The following is a 17,402-nucleotide window of genomic DNA, read 5'->3' on the forward strand; positions in this document are numbered from 1 at the left end:
TTATGAAAAGATGCAGACCTAAAAGTAGAGATGGCAGCACTCAGCAATAAAAGCTAAAGAATGAAGCTGTGCAAGCTTTTGCTATCATTCGTCATACTTTCATCCACTTCTAAATACAGGGTAGCAGCGAGAAAATTGTTTAATGAAGTCGATGCGGCAGTTTTTGCGAAAATGGAAAAATTGACTATAAAGCTGTTTTTAAATGCTTTTTTAGAGGCAACACGCCTATGCAAGTCAAAGATGAATTGGGCGCTAAGCACAGGGACTATGCAGCATAATTATTTACTGTGAAATTTTGGCTGCTGAATTTCGAGGTGGCCGTACCTCCAAAAACTACAATCATTCTCAAAACATTGCTAAAGTTCACCAGATGGTGCTAAACGATCATCAAATAAAAGCGAGAGATAGCAGAGGCTATGGTTACTTCAAATGAGTATTTTTGTCACACATAGAATCAAGATTTGAAATGAGAAAGCTGCCTGCCCGTTCGGTACCACGTTGCCTCACGTTCAACCCAAAAAGTGTTAGAATTAATATTTCCAACGCTCTATTGGTCCAGTTAAGGCGCAAGTGATCCGAGTTCTCACGCCGATTAATTGCTAAAGGTAAAACAAGAAGCGTTATAGGTTCGGGACAAAAATAAATCCAAAACAATGAGCTGCAAAGGGGAGTTGGCTCCAAAAAAAACAAAAACTATTTGTTACTAAACACAAACAAAACTATTTTAAACACAGAACCACTATCCCTGCTATTATTTTTCTACCTTTACAGCAGGACAGATTTCACAAAGAAGAAGATAAAGGATGATTGGAAGAATTTCATCTTACTAGGCATCTTGTTTGAGCTACAGAGCGTCTTGTGGTATCCCAAAATCTTAGAATCTTTAAAAAAAAGATTATTTATACTATTTCATGGATATTTCCAAAAGTTTATCTCTTTAAACCATATCAAAACAAGTAACGATCATTCACTGTCTCCTGAGTCTTTAGCCGGATGTTTGTAGCCCCAGAGTATGTGCTCAAGAAGATTGGATGATCAATACTATATAATCCTAACTTGCAAAAGAAATTTAAGCTGGTAAAGGCCGGTGCAACTTTTGAAGAATGTAGGATACCTAGTACCAAGTCTGTTTTGATATGAATGTTGAGTTCAGTTTCTGTAAATCAATATACCCAAAATGTAGTAATGAATGTCAGGTTAATCTTCCTGAAACCAAATCTGTTCTTAATTTTTCATACCTAAGTTGAATGTTGTTTAAATAAGTTACAAAAAAGATTCTCATACAAAATCTTATGTTTTCAAGTCTCATAATGGGACTCGGTTTCGTTCCTTTTACTCGAAAGTGCTAATAGTTTGTCGAATACGGGATAAACGTTTCATCCGCACAATTCTGGCGCCAAATCGCGTACGAGGCTCTAAACTGTTCTAAACTGTAAATAAAACAAGTTTCCTTTCTTTCGTCCTTCATAGCAACCTTGCTCCAAATACCAAATACCTTCGAAACAAGAACAAGGTATATTGCTGCCTTATTGACCATTTAAGTAATTTTATATAGTAGCTCTGCCCAATGTCTAAAGACCCTAAGAATATTAAAGAAATATAGTCTAAAATGCATCAAAATAGGGAACTTTGGGCCGAAGATCATAAAATTATGACAAATTTGATTATAATGGTTTCAAAAAGAAATATGTTGATACACTTCAAGGTTGGGCTGTGTACACCTACGCTCAAAGCCTCTTTGTTACATAAAAGAAAAAAAATGGCATGAAAACACTATTTAGGGTGCACATTTTCTTCGCAACAAAACTACATGACACTTTGCCCTAGTTCCAAGACTTTGATTATTTGTCTGCATGTGCACGATGTATTGCAGCAGAAACTAGTCACAGTCTCATTGCAGTTCCAGAAGCTCAACAATTAAAGTATTATTTTCTGAGAGATGTTAAACTTCTTCCACCTTCTTGGGTATAGAACACGAGAATCCATATCTCTTTGTATACTGAATTTGGTCTAGTTACCTTCTCCGTCATTAAACTCTCATTTCCCTGCAACCTGTGAAAAATTTTCAGACCGACGATAACAAAAGGCGGTGTAGAAGTTGTATAGGAAAACTCTTGTTAAATTCTGCACGAATTTTTTTTTTTTTTGCCTGGTTCTTATTCATCCAGCAAATACTTCCTTTACGTTGACAGAAGCAGAAAAATTGCCTTTCGAAGGCCTTAATGCTTGGCAGTTGAGATTAAATTTCTTGCTAATAATGAGCACATTTGTTATCAATAATTACTCGACGTTATCCAAGGAACCAGCAGAAGATTGGGAAGCGGAATTCTAGCGAGGAAGTGTTTCGTCATTAGTTTGGTCGAAACGGGACTTCATTTAGGAATCACGCGGGGAAACAGTAACGCTTAATTAACAGGAAATTATGATAGAAAACGAAAAATATTGTAGTTTATCCCTCCACCGGGAATTTCTTTAGTGAAATCCGAACAACTGAAGAGATACATCATAAAAGAAGGGCTGTATAACTAGAAAACACAGTGAGGACTTAGTAAGACTGCATTTCTTAAGCAGTTCTACTAAATCACCTACAAGGCAAAAAGTGAGAGACAGGGCTACCAATATCAGGCTGATATTTGATAAAAAAAAAATTAGAAATTATTTTCAGGTGTATCATAAAAAAAATGCAAAAGTAAGAGGTTTAAATACAGAAAAATGAAGTAGCATTCGTGTGGGGGTTAGCCTCTAATGACTGCACGCTTTGACGACTTTGTGGCAGTTGCAGAAGTCTGTAGAAGGATATATCCAAAAGGTCATACGTGGAGGTTGTAGATTACCAAACCAGAATTTTACTATCGGTTACCTCTATGCTTCCTCTATTACCTCTATTCTTATAACTTATTACGATGATGTATATATCTAATTATCAATCAACACACTTTCTAGTCAACTGCTTTGAATATATTTGCACATCTTTCTAGCAGATAGTAAATCTGTAGGTCTGAGATCTGGTACTAACAAACTGGGCTGAAACTAACAAACTGGGTACATTATCGTAAGTACGTATTACGTAAGGAGTCTACGTACACCGGTACGTACACCAATGAATATGTTTTGTGTCTATTTGAAAATTATAATTAATCCAAGTATACAAGGTATTTCGGTCAAGTTCTAGCAATTATGTTTCCACTACCCTACCAAATGCTGTAGACCATTGTCATGAAACATTTTAAATCGATAGCCTGTCAAAAGAAAGGCTTACCACCAACTTCCGTTATAGCTTCAAAGTTATTATTGCACCATTGATAATAATATACTACAGGATTTCTTTTTGTTGTTTAAAAGAAAAAAGAATAAACATTACCAATCATCATGAACACATAATGGTAGATATATCTCCCTAGAAAAACATATCCAACGGTCTGAAAAAAAAGAAAAGATAAAAGACAAAGCTACTTTTCCATCTTAAAAGATTAAATAATAAAGACAAACAAGTAGACTGATAAAAAGTTAACTAATTTTAATTCTCCTAAGTTTAATTATGGAAGCTAAAAGAATAGTAACAATAGTAACAGCATACGATCAAGTAGACGATGAAAACGCAAATCCTATGATACAAAAAAAAGTAATTAACATATGGTGTAGGATCAATCGGAGGGACATAGAAATAATTTAATGGGTCATGGGCAGACCGTGCATCCTTTGGTTGACAATACTTTAGAGCCTTAATTTTGAAGAAAATTTTTTTTCATGTGAATGACGTTACATTCATCTGCACATAAAAAGCAAAAAAAAAAGTGTGATAGTATGGTAATGTCAACATGTTTTGTATAAAAGGTGTTAATACAGACAATATTTTTCATTAGCATAAAATATGCGCAGAGGACGACCCGAAAAAACAGTTAATGGCCTTTTAAGCTTCCTTCAGGTAATACACGCAAAACTTGGAATACCAAAATTTAAATATCGAGAGGGGGGATCGGAATTTTAGAAATGCCTAGGTGGGGCATGGTCCGAAACAGCTTGGTAACCACTGGTTTAGATGACACAACAAATAATAAAATTAATTTTTTGTCCTGAAGTACTTTGTCCTCTAAACATGAGTGCCAAAAAGCAATTAATATTCTATGATTCCAACTGTAGCCTACTTCCTTTTACGTGTGCTTTTTTCTAATACATTATATGGGCGATTTTTTGTCCTTAATTATTTTTTTTTTGTTATTGTTTTAAGCTCTACTCGTTTTAAGATTTATTTATTCATTTATATGGTACCTGTTGTGTCCTTGTTAGGTTTCATTTATTCTTTAATAGTAATTTCTGGTCGTTTTGAGTGTGAATTTTTGTAGATTTTTTTTTTGCTGATCTTAAGTTCTTAATATGGCCTTTAATTTTTTTTGAAAAACTTCTTCTTTTTTTTTGTTTTGATTGATAAAGCTTCAAAAATTTTCAAAATTCCCCATTGCAAAATCAATTTATTTTAACGTCAAAGTATTAAAAGTAAGATTATCGAACAAAGTAACAATATCAAAGTAACGAAGTATCAAAGTAAAGAAAGCATCGAAGTAAACAAAATATAAAAGTAATAATAAGCAACTTGCATAAATTACAGCCCTTGCCGAATAAATCAGTAAATCCGAGCATCAAAGTAAGCAAAGTATCTACGTAACAATAAGAAACTTGCACAACTCATAGCCCTTTCCCCGAGAACTGAGGGGTGGATCAATCCCAGAAGTGGGGTTATTTGGCTTCCGGACTATTTTGAGCAAAATGACTATCTCTAAATTTTGACTGGATGCCTTTGGGAAAAAGGGGGTGTGGAAGGGACTGATTGTCCTCTGATCATTTTCGACTCTTAAAAAGGGAAAAAGAAATTTTGATTTCCAATCAAGTGAGCTACCTCGAAAGTTTATACGACCACGCGTTCCATAAAAATTTTATCTGTTGACAATAGGTAACTAGCATAATTAATAGCCCTTTCCCTGAGGCTTGAAGGGAGGGGGGTTCAAACCGGAGCTACAGTTATTTAACATGTGGACTATTTGGAACAATATAGCTATCTCAAAATTTTGATACGATAGATTTGGGGAAAAGAGGGTGTGGAGAGGGGCTTATTGCTCTCCGAACACTTTTGATTCTTAAAAAGAAACTGGAATTTTAAATGTTCAATTACATAGGCTTCCTCCGAAGTTTGTACGGCCACCACTTCCATACTAACCCGATACGCCCCTGAGCCATAGCTTACCAACTTTATCCCGGGCTCTGGGGATTGTGTAAACCCCGAAGGCATTGTTATACGATCTTTGGACTATTTTGAATAAAATGGCTATCTCTAAAGTTAGATCTAATACAGTTGAGGAAAGAGGGCGTGAGGAGAGTTATTTGCCCTCTGGTCACTTTTGACTCTCTAAAGGGAAATAGAACTTCCAATTTCAAATCAAATGAGGCTTCTTCATAGTTTATACGACCAACTTTCCAAAAAATTCTTATATGCCCCCAGGACATAACTTAAAACACTCAACCCAAGGCTCTGGGGGTCGTATCGACCCTGAAGGCATCGTTACATAATCTTTTGACAATCTTGAGTTTAATGGCTATCTCAAGATTTCGATTGGGTGCATTTGGAGAAAAGAGGGCAGGGGAGCACAACTCCCCTCTGATAATTTATTGCTTTTACAATGGGGCATTAGAACTTTCAATTAACAGTGAAATGAACCTCCTCCAAAGTTTTTACGACCATTCCTTCCCACAAAGCCTTATACAACCCTGGGATATAACTTACAACCCTTGAACCCGGGCTTTGCGGGGTTGTGTTACTGTATTTACTTGGGAAAAAAGGGCGTGTGTTTTTCTAATCAAAAGAGCCTCCTCCGAAGAATGTATGACCACCCCTTCCATAAAAACCTTAGATGCCCCAAGAACTTAGCTTGCAACATTTGCCCCCGGGCTCTGGGGGGTTTTGTCGACACCGCAGTTTTTGTTATCAGATCTTTCGACTATTTGAAACAAGATGGCTATCTCAAAATTTCAATCCGATACATTTGGGGAAAAGAGGTGGTGGGAAAAGCTTGTTAACCTCTGATCACTTTCTTTTTCTTAAAAAGGACACAAAACTTTCAAATTTCAATCAAATAAGCTTCCTCTAAAGTTTATGCGACCATCAGTTCCATAAAGACCTGATATGCCCCTGAGGCATAACTTACAACCCTTGCACCTGGCTCTGGAGATTGTGCCAACTCCTAAGGCATTGTTATACGATCTTTGGACTATCTAGAACAAAATGGCTATCTAAAAATTTTGATCAGATGTATTGGGAAAAAGCGGACATAGGAGGGTATAGGTGCCCTCGGGGATTAGTTCAACTAATTCGACAACTAGTTTTGGAATTTAACGATGTTAATACAACTGATAGGAGAGAAGGATGAATTAAAAGGACAGAAAAGACTAAAGAAAACACAAAAAAAAGAAAAATTGAAGGTTTGTTTCGAACGCTCCATTGATGTTACTGTCAATGAGATGGGACAGGCCCAAAGGGTTCGGAAATCCGTTGATGTCAATAAGTTTCCTTAAATTTTTGACATTTTTTTACATTGCATCTCAGACATTCTTTTTAGACAGACTAATCTGCCGAAAATATACCCTCTTACCTTCTTAGTATTATCAACTGGGGGTGGGAGAATTCCCTTCCCCGTCTAGACATAATTTGCTCTTCCTTCCTTGGCTTGAATAATGTCTTGTTAAGGGGGTGTTTTCATTAAGAAATGCATTTTTTTGTATTTTATTTAGCCAAGTGCAAATAAGACGAATTTGCCCTCCCTTGATTTTGAAGAATACAATTGTACCCCTTACACATTTTTGTGAATTGCCACCACTTGCCCCTCCTTGAAAAAAGTTCTTGCTCACGTTCTCACCTAACAGAGTCTCGATAACCTACTCAGCGTACCATTTCTTGAGAGCGGATATATCACCTTTCGATAATCCGGTATGCTGGCACTTACGCAGGGTTTGAGGTTTTTATGCCATTTTCCTACAAATTCTTGCATTTTCGGTCCAATCTGTCTATTTTCTTATATTTTTTTTCTAATTTTCCCTCACCTCTGAAATGTTAGGACACCTCAAAAATAAATTCACGTTTACGTATCTGTTGGCATACCTATGAAATAAAGACAACTAGATTACCAATTTCAACGTTTTATAGCAGAAGGATAGCATCCGACAATTCACGAATATGTATTCTTCTGATAAACAGGTATCTGCACAAGATTTTGACATGGTCGCAACCAGGACTTGACAAAATGGGTTGGAGCTGGGTATTAGCTTAGGCTAAGTAATGGTAGTGACGAGGTCTTAATACTTTTAAGAGAATCGTTAGCATTGCGTTTAGGCGAGTCTGAAGTTGAAATGTAATAACGATTTATGTTCTCCGCGCAACTTCTTGCATGTTATTTTTTTTTTCTTTTTTGTAGTCCTGCTGTGTTAATATTTCAACGTAAAACGATTATTTTACAATTATTCGACAGATGACACTAAAGTTTGTCCATCTGCTTAATTACATCTTCGGAATTTGCTTGGCTTTTTTTGGTTTATAGATTGAAAATCTCATTCGAAATCGATGACAAAAGAAAAAATATTCTGTTTTAAGGAAGTCAGTGCGTAAAATTACAAAAAAAAAAATCGTTTATTCGTTTATTACTGGCAAAATAAAGCCTTAGTTTTGGTAAATCGTTAAACTTTTATATGTTTCACTTTTATAGAAAGCTAAAAAGTTACCTTAGATTGTTTGATTTGTAGTTTAATTACAGAAATGAAGCAAGATTATAGGTGTGCCTATATAAAAAAAAAAAACATTATACAGATTAGTTGAACTAGTCCCCGAAATTTTCATTCTCTTAACCAATTGCAAGTATCTTATCTATAACTTAGTATTTAGAAGTAAAGAAGTAGAAGAAATTTTGTTTTAGATCGAGGAAATTTTCTTTTTAAATTTTGCCGTTTGTCATTTGAACTAATAGAAAGTAATGTAAGCAATGGTATTGATACTTCCTAACCTATTTAAACAATTAGTTAAAGGTCCCCCTCAAGATGTCCTGAAAGCTTCAACTTAATATTACAAGCCGTTTCTGAGATATTGCTGATATGCTCTATTTACAACCTTTATTCGCAAAATGTGTTTTGATTAAATTCAATATCCCCCTCATCATTCCCTGAAATTTTCATCCTAATACGCTCTGCTTTTTTGGAGCCATATGATCAAACATGCCCGCTTGTCCCAATCATAACCAGTGTAAACAAAAAGTAACTGGCATAGCTTAAAACCGTTGCCCAAGGGCTGTCGGGGATAGTGTTACTCCTAGAGGCATAGTTACTGGACGTAACTATTTTGGAACAAAATCGATACCTCAAAATTTTGATTGAATGTGTTTGGGGAAGGGATGGAAAAGGGGGCGTGGAAGAGGGCCGGTCGCCCTCCAATCACTTTTGAATCTAAAAAGGAAACAAGAACTTCCAATTTCCAATTGAATGAGCCCTCTCCGAAGTTTCTACAATTACTTGCATAGAAAGTCGCTCAAGGAAAAGAAAAAAAAATCATTTGAAGCCTTATCACTTTTTATTTAGGAAGCGCTAGCGCTGCCTATGCTTTAATTCACTTTGCCAGCTTAGATATATATCTGTATTCAAAATATATCATAGACCGGAAAAAGGCTTCGGCTTTTTTTTTACCTGGAACCTAGTAAAGAACAAACCAAACTAACCGTAATTGGTGAGGAGTCAAAAAATTCAGTTTTGTCAAAAGCTGTATCCTAATATACTTGATTATCTAAAGTTGCATTTGCCACTTTTCCACAGTAATCCTTGTAGGCCTAATTCGGTAATGAATACAGAATACAGTAATTCTTGGTAGACCTGGTCTGTTCAATATCTGTGTTGTTGTTTTTTTCAGTCATTTATGCTTGACATGTCAGTAAACACCCTTATGAGTGCTCGAGAACTGTTCCTTTTAGTAGCTTTTTTTATCTTTTTAAAATCTGTTTTTCAAATTTTCTAGGATATTATCTCTATTTCTGTTATAGTGCTGTTTTCTTGCAATAGATACTTCGGTTGCTTGGCTTTATCACTTTTTTTGGGTTTTCTTCCTATTAGTTTGATCTCTTGACACCATTATGTTTCTAAGTGTATTTTACTAATTACCAACTCTAAATCCACATCATATTGCTTTTATATATTATGACTCAGGTTCTAATATGACGACATTGAATGGCTGTAACCTAAGATGTGTGACATCGTTCGTCATCTTGTATATGAAGGTGAAGTTTTTGGTCAAAAATTGAATTTCACTTTTCATGGCATGTTCAATTTTCTTTCAAATGAGCCCTCAGGCTGGTCATCATATTGTCCAAGTGCCCCCTAGCGGCGAAGAAAAAAAAAGAAAAAAAAGAAGATACACCAGTGCTACCCATGCCAATAGATAGATTTTCCTTGTTGTTCAAGGTAGGGGGCTGAAACTTTCCCGTTCGGGGTTTTCGACAATGGTGATTACAATAGTACAGTTTCAAGTTCAAAATGACACCAAGCTCAACGGTTTTCAGGCTATTTTTCGATATTCCCATTAATTTGTTTTCGCAATAAATTTTTAACATTAAGATTTACCGAATTCACAAAATTTGCCATTACTGAATCAATTTCAAAACGTAATTTTTTTTTAACTTACCAGTTTTTTCATAAAGGATTTTTTTTGTATTATGGGAAGTGATTCATTCTTTACTAGGTTACAGCTATCATTGCAGCCATGATACTACTTTTCTATTATACAAGAAATTAAAACAAATACTTACGATAATACCCATAGTCAAGAAGCTATGGAGGAGTAGATAAATCAGAGGATCAGGAGATGCAAATCTGTATTTTTCTCCCAGTAGAGCATTCCTAAAAAACAAAATAAGAATCTCAGTTGTTAAACTTGAAATCGAATCGATTCACCCCTCAAACAGAAAAGAGCATGAAATTCTATTTACATAAAAGATGGATTTACCTTAAATCTCAGAGCTTACAATATAATCTTAGACTCTATCAAGGGACAGAAAGAAAATCGGTATTTTAAAGAAAATCCAATCCTAAAAGGAAATGCTTAGCAGAACTCGGAAATGAATCATTATAATCTTAAATGTCATTAATAATACACAGAGGAAGATAGAAAAGAGGTCTAAGAAGTGTTAGCAAACATTATAGTTAATTTGCAACTATCTTAAAAATATAATAGACCTAATATTGAATAAAACCTTCACTGCCAGCTAATAAAAATGGAAAATATAGCACAGAAGAGGTTCAAAATGGTAAGAAGACTGGTAGGACTGGAAACTGCAAAATTTATAAACAAATATAGTCCAGGACTTTTAGGGTTTGACCCGGACAAAATTGCAATATAAACGAAAATGGTACCAAAATGATCAGAAAAAAATTCTGTACAACATACTAAAAGTCCCCATAAATCCGAGTGGGGCGAGTACCCGAAAAACAGGGGAAAAGGGGGAAATGCGGGGGAAAATGGGAAAAATGCCGAACATGCCCAGAAAATAGTTTAAAGTGAGTTTTTTGGGGTTTTCACATACGCTGATTACGAAATTGACATCTAAAATTCAGTATAGAAAAAGACTACTACGGAAAACGGGGGAACAGGGGAAAGAGGGGAGAAAAGAGAAGAATACAGGGTAGGGGTAGAAAGCGGTTTGAAAGATATTTTCTGGGGTATTCCTATCTGGTGATTACGAAATTGAGAAATAAAATGATATAAAAAAATCGATTAACATAAAACGGGGAAATGGGGGGGAGGGGAAAAGGGAAATATACAGGGTAGGGGTAGAAAGCATGTGGAAATGTGTTTTCTGGGGTTTTTCTATCTGCTGATCACGAAACTGACCCCTAAAATGAAGGAAAGAAAACGAGAACCATGAAAACCGAACAAAACTGGAGGAAACAACGGAAAAGGGGAAGGGAGGCCTGACTCCTGAGCCAGCTGCTAATGGCTAATAAGTAGGCCTATGGACAAAATAACTCGCTTAAGTATCAAACTTGTACTTTCTTGAATCACAGACATTTCTTACAACCATTTGAATTACTAAACATAAAGAAAACAACCGCTTGGCAGTTATATATAAAATGGCTATTATATGTAAAATTTGCACTTTCGAAGGCAGTATAGTTGACTTGAAAAACACAGCATTGATATCACTAGTCGAGCTCCTCGTCTTCGACAATCTCGTTGTCCCTGTTCAAACAGTTGATACCCTGACATTCTCCGCACGCGAACGTACACGCTAATCCATTTTTCTTGCAGCTGCATCGCGAGTTCTCGCAGCCTGTCTTACAGTTGCATCTCACGACACTCAAAAGAGTCTGAGGTGCGGGCAACAAATGGGTCATCACAGGTGAGTATTTATGGTCTCTGAGGACCCAACCCCAGTCAGCTGGGTCGAGGTCAGCTGGTTCCCCTTTCCAACGGGATACCTGGAGGCGCACTCGCTGGGAGTGGAATGAAGCTGCAGCTTCGGTTGGCGGAAGCCTTTCAGGCTTAACAAACGCCGTAGTATTAGACGAAGAAACTTTTTCCAAGAAAATTCGATGTCGCAGCTTAGTGAGATCTTCGTTTGGTCGTGCTTTATACAAGCTGAGGAGAAGATATTCACCCGCTTTCACAATTTCATTTTGGACGATGATTCATCCAGAAACACTTTGCATTTTTTTCTGAACACTTCGCTCTTCTTCAAAAGAGGTAGCACAGCTTGCTTTCCAAGTCTGAAAACTCGTGAGGTCGTGTCACATCCCAAGAGTGCGTGCCCTACCAGAAGCAGCCTGGATACTTCTCCCATTTTTTTTTGCACTTCGTTGAGGCACCAGAACCGTGTTATCGCTTCTTTTGCGTTCGTTGACGATTCGAAGTAAAGTGTTTTTGCATTAGGCGGGAGGTGATACAAGAGTAGAATCAGAAGGTCAGTGTCGTTGCCGAGAACTATTGTTTCAGAGTTTTCTGCTTTCGTTACGGCAGTCTTCACGATTGGATAGTCAGCATCGTCCTTCGCATGGACGACTTCAAATCCTTTGGCTCTGAGTTTTTCCCCGATGTAGCTTATAATTCGCTGTTTGTTCTGAGAGTTGCTCAAAAACTCTTCCTTCTTTTTCTGGAGCTTCATCCCTAAACTGAAATCGATCAATTGATGCTGGCTTCCCTTACACCGTCGGTTGTGCGTAGCATCTTTCGTGGTTGGACGAGCGCTGTATCCATCGAAGACAACAGTAGGGGAGGTACAGCGTCGAGTAACGAAACTAACATAGCTGTCACAGATTGAATCATAAGTATCACCAATCTTCCAAGGTACTTGCTGAAGCAGCCAACCTCCGTCAACTACAGTGACACGATCTGACACTGGCAGGTGGTGAATCGAGTCGCAAAATTATGCTTGACTTAAAAAAAATCTCGTCGTACCTTGATTTATCCTGCTACCATGTCACATGTGTAAGCATCCACGCAGACTGGGGACTATTGGATCCGCTAGATGTCATTCCGTCAGGATAGGTTTTGTCGTCGGCACTGGAACTCCGCGGTGACTAGTCTACCTTGCTTCTCTTACTGGATGTCGAATTAGAACAGGATTATGTTGACGAACCCACGCGCTTGTCGATAACGGCGAGGAATACGGAATAATGTAATTTCAGTATTTTTCCGTATTTCTTTCTCGAATTTTTTTCTGCCTTTTCCGAAACTATGGGGTAGCCGAACCTCTATAGATCTCCTGTATTTGTTCTCGAACTTTGTTTTAGATGTCAATTTTATAATCAGCAGATAGAAAAACCCAAGAAAACACATTTCCACATGCTTTCTACCCCTACCCTGTATATTTTCCTTTTTCCCCTCCCTCCCTCCCCCCCCATTTCCCCGTTTTATGTTAATCGATTTTTGTATATCATTTTATATCTCAATTTCATAATCATCAGATAGGAATACCCCAGAAAATATCTTCCAAACCGCTTTCTACCCCTACCCTGTATTCTTCTCTTTTCTCCCCTCTTTCCCCTGTTCCTCCGTTTTCCGTAGTACTCTTTTTCTATACTGAATTTTAGATGTCAATTTCGTAATCAGCGTATGTGAAAACCCCAGAAAACTCACTTTAAACTATTTTCTGGGCATGTTCGGCATTTTTCCCATTTTCCCCCGCATTTCCCCCTTTTCCCCTGTTTTTCGGGTACTCGCCCCACTCGGATTTATGGGGACTTTTAGTATGTTGTACAGAATTTTTTTCTGATCATTTTGGTACCATTTTCGTTTATATTGCAATTTTGTCCGGGTTCGACCCTTTTTTGAGCTAAAAGTCCTGGACTAATAGTTGAGTGACGCTACTGCTAACACCTACCTACTTTGGTTAGGTTAGTGATTCCCAAATGAGGTACAGCCACCACCAGTGGGACATGGTAATATTTTGGGTCATGTACAGGAATTGCACCCTTGGGCTGACTTTCCTCTAAAACCTTTACTTTGAAAAGATAAATTTATGAGCGTGACGCCAAATTCATATGCATTTATAGAGCCGAAAAAAATTGAATGATATCATTACGATGACATCATGCACAGTGTAAAATGTGTTGTATAAAGAAAAACTTTTATTAGTACGACTAATAAATGGACGACAGGAAAAAGATACTAAGTTAATGGCCTTTTAAGCTCGCTTCTGGGAGCTTAAATACTCGTAAAATTTTCAATAACAAAATTTAAACATCACGAATGAGGCGTCAGGATTTTAGAAATGCCTAGGTGGGCCATGACCCAAATTCGGCTGTGAACCACCAGGTTAGGTAGTAGGTATCCATCGAATTCGCAGCAGATGGCATATAGGCTGTTTGGAACAATCAACATAGTTGTTTTCAATATGTTAAAGACTAATTTACAATTATCGTATTCACAGATATATTTGAATAGTAGGTAAAGGCAATTTAAAACATTGAACTTTTTTCATAGCAACTGTGAACAATAACCACCATATTTTTTTCAGTGTGTATTTATTTATTACTCTCAAGTTTTAATGGAAAATTTACATACCTGTCCTAATAAATTGGTATTATAATACATCTGTATACTGATTTTACAGTCGATTTCAATCAACTAATTTCGAGAGACTACAACTTAGAGGTTGATTCTCATAGCTGGATTTACATTAATAACCGGCTGTCTAAGTCTCAGCAATACAACTTTTTCAACACACTAACTGCAAAAGGAAAAATATTTAAAATATATTTTGCTTTTCATTAAAGTGCAAAATACGCTCTAGCCTCTAGACAGCTTATTGGGGTAGTGTCCCTAATTTTGTTTGTGGTAATTTCTGTGCATTATAAGTTTGCGTTGATTATTCATATTTTTTTTTTCATACATAGCAGCATTTGATGTCTTTACGTTTGATGGTATTCACGTTAATGTCTTCCGTTTTGTAGAAGCAGCAGCGATAGAATTAGTAGCAGCATTAGTAGTAGTAATTGTACTAGTAGTAGTAGTAATAACAGTAGTAGTAGTAGTAGTAGTAGCGGTAGTAGTAGCAATAATAGCGGTAACAGTAATAGTAGTAGTATCAGTTGCATGCGAAAATTACCCTTTGGTCAGTTGAACATCCCCTCATCATGCCCTGAAAGTTTCACTTAAATATCCTATGCCATCCCTGAGATATTGCTGATACGTCTTTTTGACAACCTGCGTGATTAGAGTGTGATTTGTCTTAGTTAAACGCTCCCCTCCACATTTCCACTGAAAGTTTCACTTTAATACCATTTGCCTTTTTGGAGACAACAATCAAACCTGCCCTCTTTTTTCTTAAGCCCTTGGCCCAGAGATTGTATAGTCATGCCACCCCAAAGGCATAGTTATTGGACCTTTCAACTATACTGAACAAAATAGCAATCACGTAAATTTGATAAGACGTCTTTGACGGGGGCCAGTAAAAGGGGCATGGGAAGGGGGCTGGTAGCCCTAAAATCACTTCTTACTCTTAAAAAGGGCACTAGAACATTCAGTTTCCGATCGAAACAACTCCTTCCATACAAAGATGCTTGTTTAAATTAATAAATAATACAAATCCGACACGTACCTGTGAGCACTCATGCAGAGAGGTTTGTCTTGCCGAGTGAAATGAATGTATATTAGCCACGCCCCGTGTCAAAGTTAAATAGAGACGCTATATTAAACTATAAGGATTAGCTATATTAAAAGGCTTAAGGAAAGCTGTATTTTTTTTTTATTGGACAAGGAGCATTTGAAAAAAGCGGGCCCTCATTTTATTATGAAAAGGGGCCCTTGCGTAAGTTTTATTTTATGACTTTTTAGCTTTCCTGAAAAGCCAAAGCGGTATTAATTGCTATCGATATGTCAGTGACAAAAGAACATTTCGACCGCTGTATGAACAAGCTGCAGCCGTTAATTTCAAAATTCCAGACAGACACATAACAGTATTGAGAGCTGAAAATAAACTATTGCAAACTGAGCTCATTCATGCTAAGACCACTGCTCAACGGTCGGCAATGTATTCCAGACGAAATAATATTCTGATACACAGTATTGAGGCTACGAAAGGAAGTGAAAACCTCTGAAATACTTTGAGAGTTTCCTCCTGTCTAAATTCATAATTACAGATGCCGATGAGTTGCGTATGGGAACCATGTATCGTATTTCTAAGAAAACAGCTCCCTCGCAGTCAGGAGCGAGCCCGACATTGCGACGAACTACGCAAAAACAAAATGTCGCTAAGCCGATCTTTGTTAGTCTTGATAAGACGGATCACCCAGTAGAGTATGGAAGGCTAAAAGAGACGGGTTTAAGTGTGTCAATAGACTTACCAGATGAGCTCGGTAGGAAAAGAAAGGAACTGCTAGCGATCGACTACAAATTTAAAACTTCGAAATCACCAGCTGAAAAGGCTGCGAGACGCGTGTGGTCCGACGAGGAGTAAGATCATGGTTAGATGTTTAAAAATCATTGGAAGTCGCAGTGGACCGAATTTTCGGACGACTGCTTTTATCCGCTTAAACTATCAACGACGGCACAATTTGCTGACACTGACTCTGATTCTTAATGAAGTGTGTTCATGAAACGATTTTTTGTTTTCCTTCTTCTTCTTTTTTTTGTAGATTTTCTTGTGTTATGGTCGATAAAGTAAAATTAAATTAAGGAGTGAAAGTATGATTAATATAAGATTGATTTTACGGCTAAAACAGCGGAAATGGGTATGAATGTTATTGGTCAATATATTGTTTACGCCTGTCTGATTGAGTGTTGCGTTTCCCAAATATGTTTCATTGTCCTATTTTATTGTGTTTTGTAGATATTCATGTTTGTTTCCTCTAATTTCCTACTAAAGGTTCCTTCGGGTATACACATTTCTCGCGGCTTTTCACTTCGCTTCGAGTAACCCCTGCACTCCTCTACAAGATTTAGCTAAATTTTGAGTTCCTTCTCTTTGTCTCCGGGGTAAAATACTCTGCGGAAAGCCCAAAATAGGTTTCAACAATTATAAGTTATTTTCTGGATCTGGGAGAAGTCTTTGACCGTGTAATAAGTAATGAAACAGATTATTCTTTGTTTAGTAACAGTAAGTTTCCTCGAAGTAAATACACCGAAATAATTAGTATGACCCAGAGATGCTCCCCATCTCAGCTCAATGTAATTCAGCTTAACTGTCAAGGATTATATTCAACACTGACAGATATAATGACCATGTGCTGGCCAATTCAGCCTGATATTATTGGACTATGCAAAACGTTCCTGACCAGTTAGAGCGATATCATATTAGATATCTCTGGATACATTTCAAATTTTATGCAGAGAAAAGATACAAGATAAGGAGGATTGGCAATCTATACAGATAGCGAATATTCAGTTTATGTGAATAGCCAACCGACTAGGAACATAGGTGTTTTTGAATCCTTTTTTTATCGAAGCGTCTCTCCCTTCACAAAGAAAGATAATCATTGGAGAAATTTACCGATCCCCATCAGGCTCTGTTTCTTCCTTTATATGATCATATTATCGGAAAAACATGCCCACGATGTGACCATTATGGGCGACTTCAATATCAACCTGGGCCAACCTCTTACTAATAAAGCCAAAGATCAACACAGGCTCATGTCTGGATTACTATCTATACGTCAATTACTATCCCAACAAGAGTAGTTACTCAACACACCCAATCTTTAATATACAATATTTTTTTGACTTTATTTTCATTCTCAACTTCAGTCATGGTTAGTGATATGTCAGATTATCCCCCCCCCCTCTCCTATGCAGTGTTTTCTAGACATCAAAGGCAGCAAGGTCATTTTCGAAAATTAGAGACAATGCGCCGATTATCAACCTGTCTGAAGAAAATCTAAGGTGACCA

At 37.0% G+C, this 17,402-nt stretch overlaps 1 protein-coding gene across 3 annotated transcripts in view; it reads right to left on the reverse strand.

Annotated features, from left to right (window-relative positions):
• LOC136033060 (membralin-like) overlaps positions 1-17,402 on the reverse strand; it is a 226,060-nt gene that overhangs the window by 132,156 nt on the left and 76,502 nt on the right. For all 3 annotated transcript variants that reach the window (XM_065713652.1, XM_065713651.1, XM_065713653.1), the window contains exons 6-7: positions 9,828-9,918; positions 3,362-3,419 (exon numbers count right to left, since the gene is read on the reverse strand). In XM_065713652.1, the coding sequence (XP_065569724.1) occupies positions 3,362-3,419; positions 9,828-9,918 (149 nt within the window). The remainder of the gene's footprint in view (positions 1-3,361; positions 3,420-9,827; positions 9,919-17,402) is intronic.

This window comes from Artemia franciscana, chromosome 11 (genome assembly GCF_032884065.1).
Source record: "Artemia franciscana chromosome 11, ASM3288406v1, whole genome shotgun sequence".
NCBI classification, from domain to species: Eukaryota; Metazoa; Arthropoda; class Branchiopoda; order Anostraca; family Artemiidae; genus Artemia; species Artemia franciscana.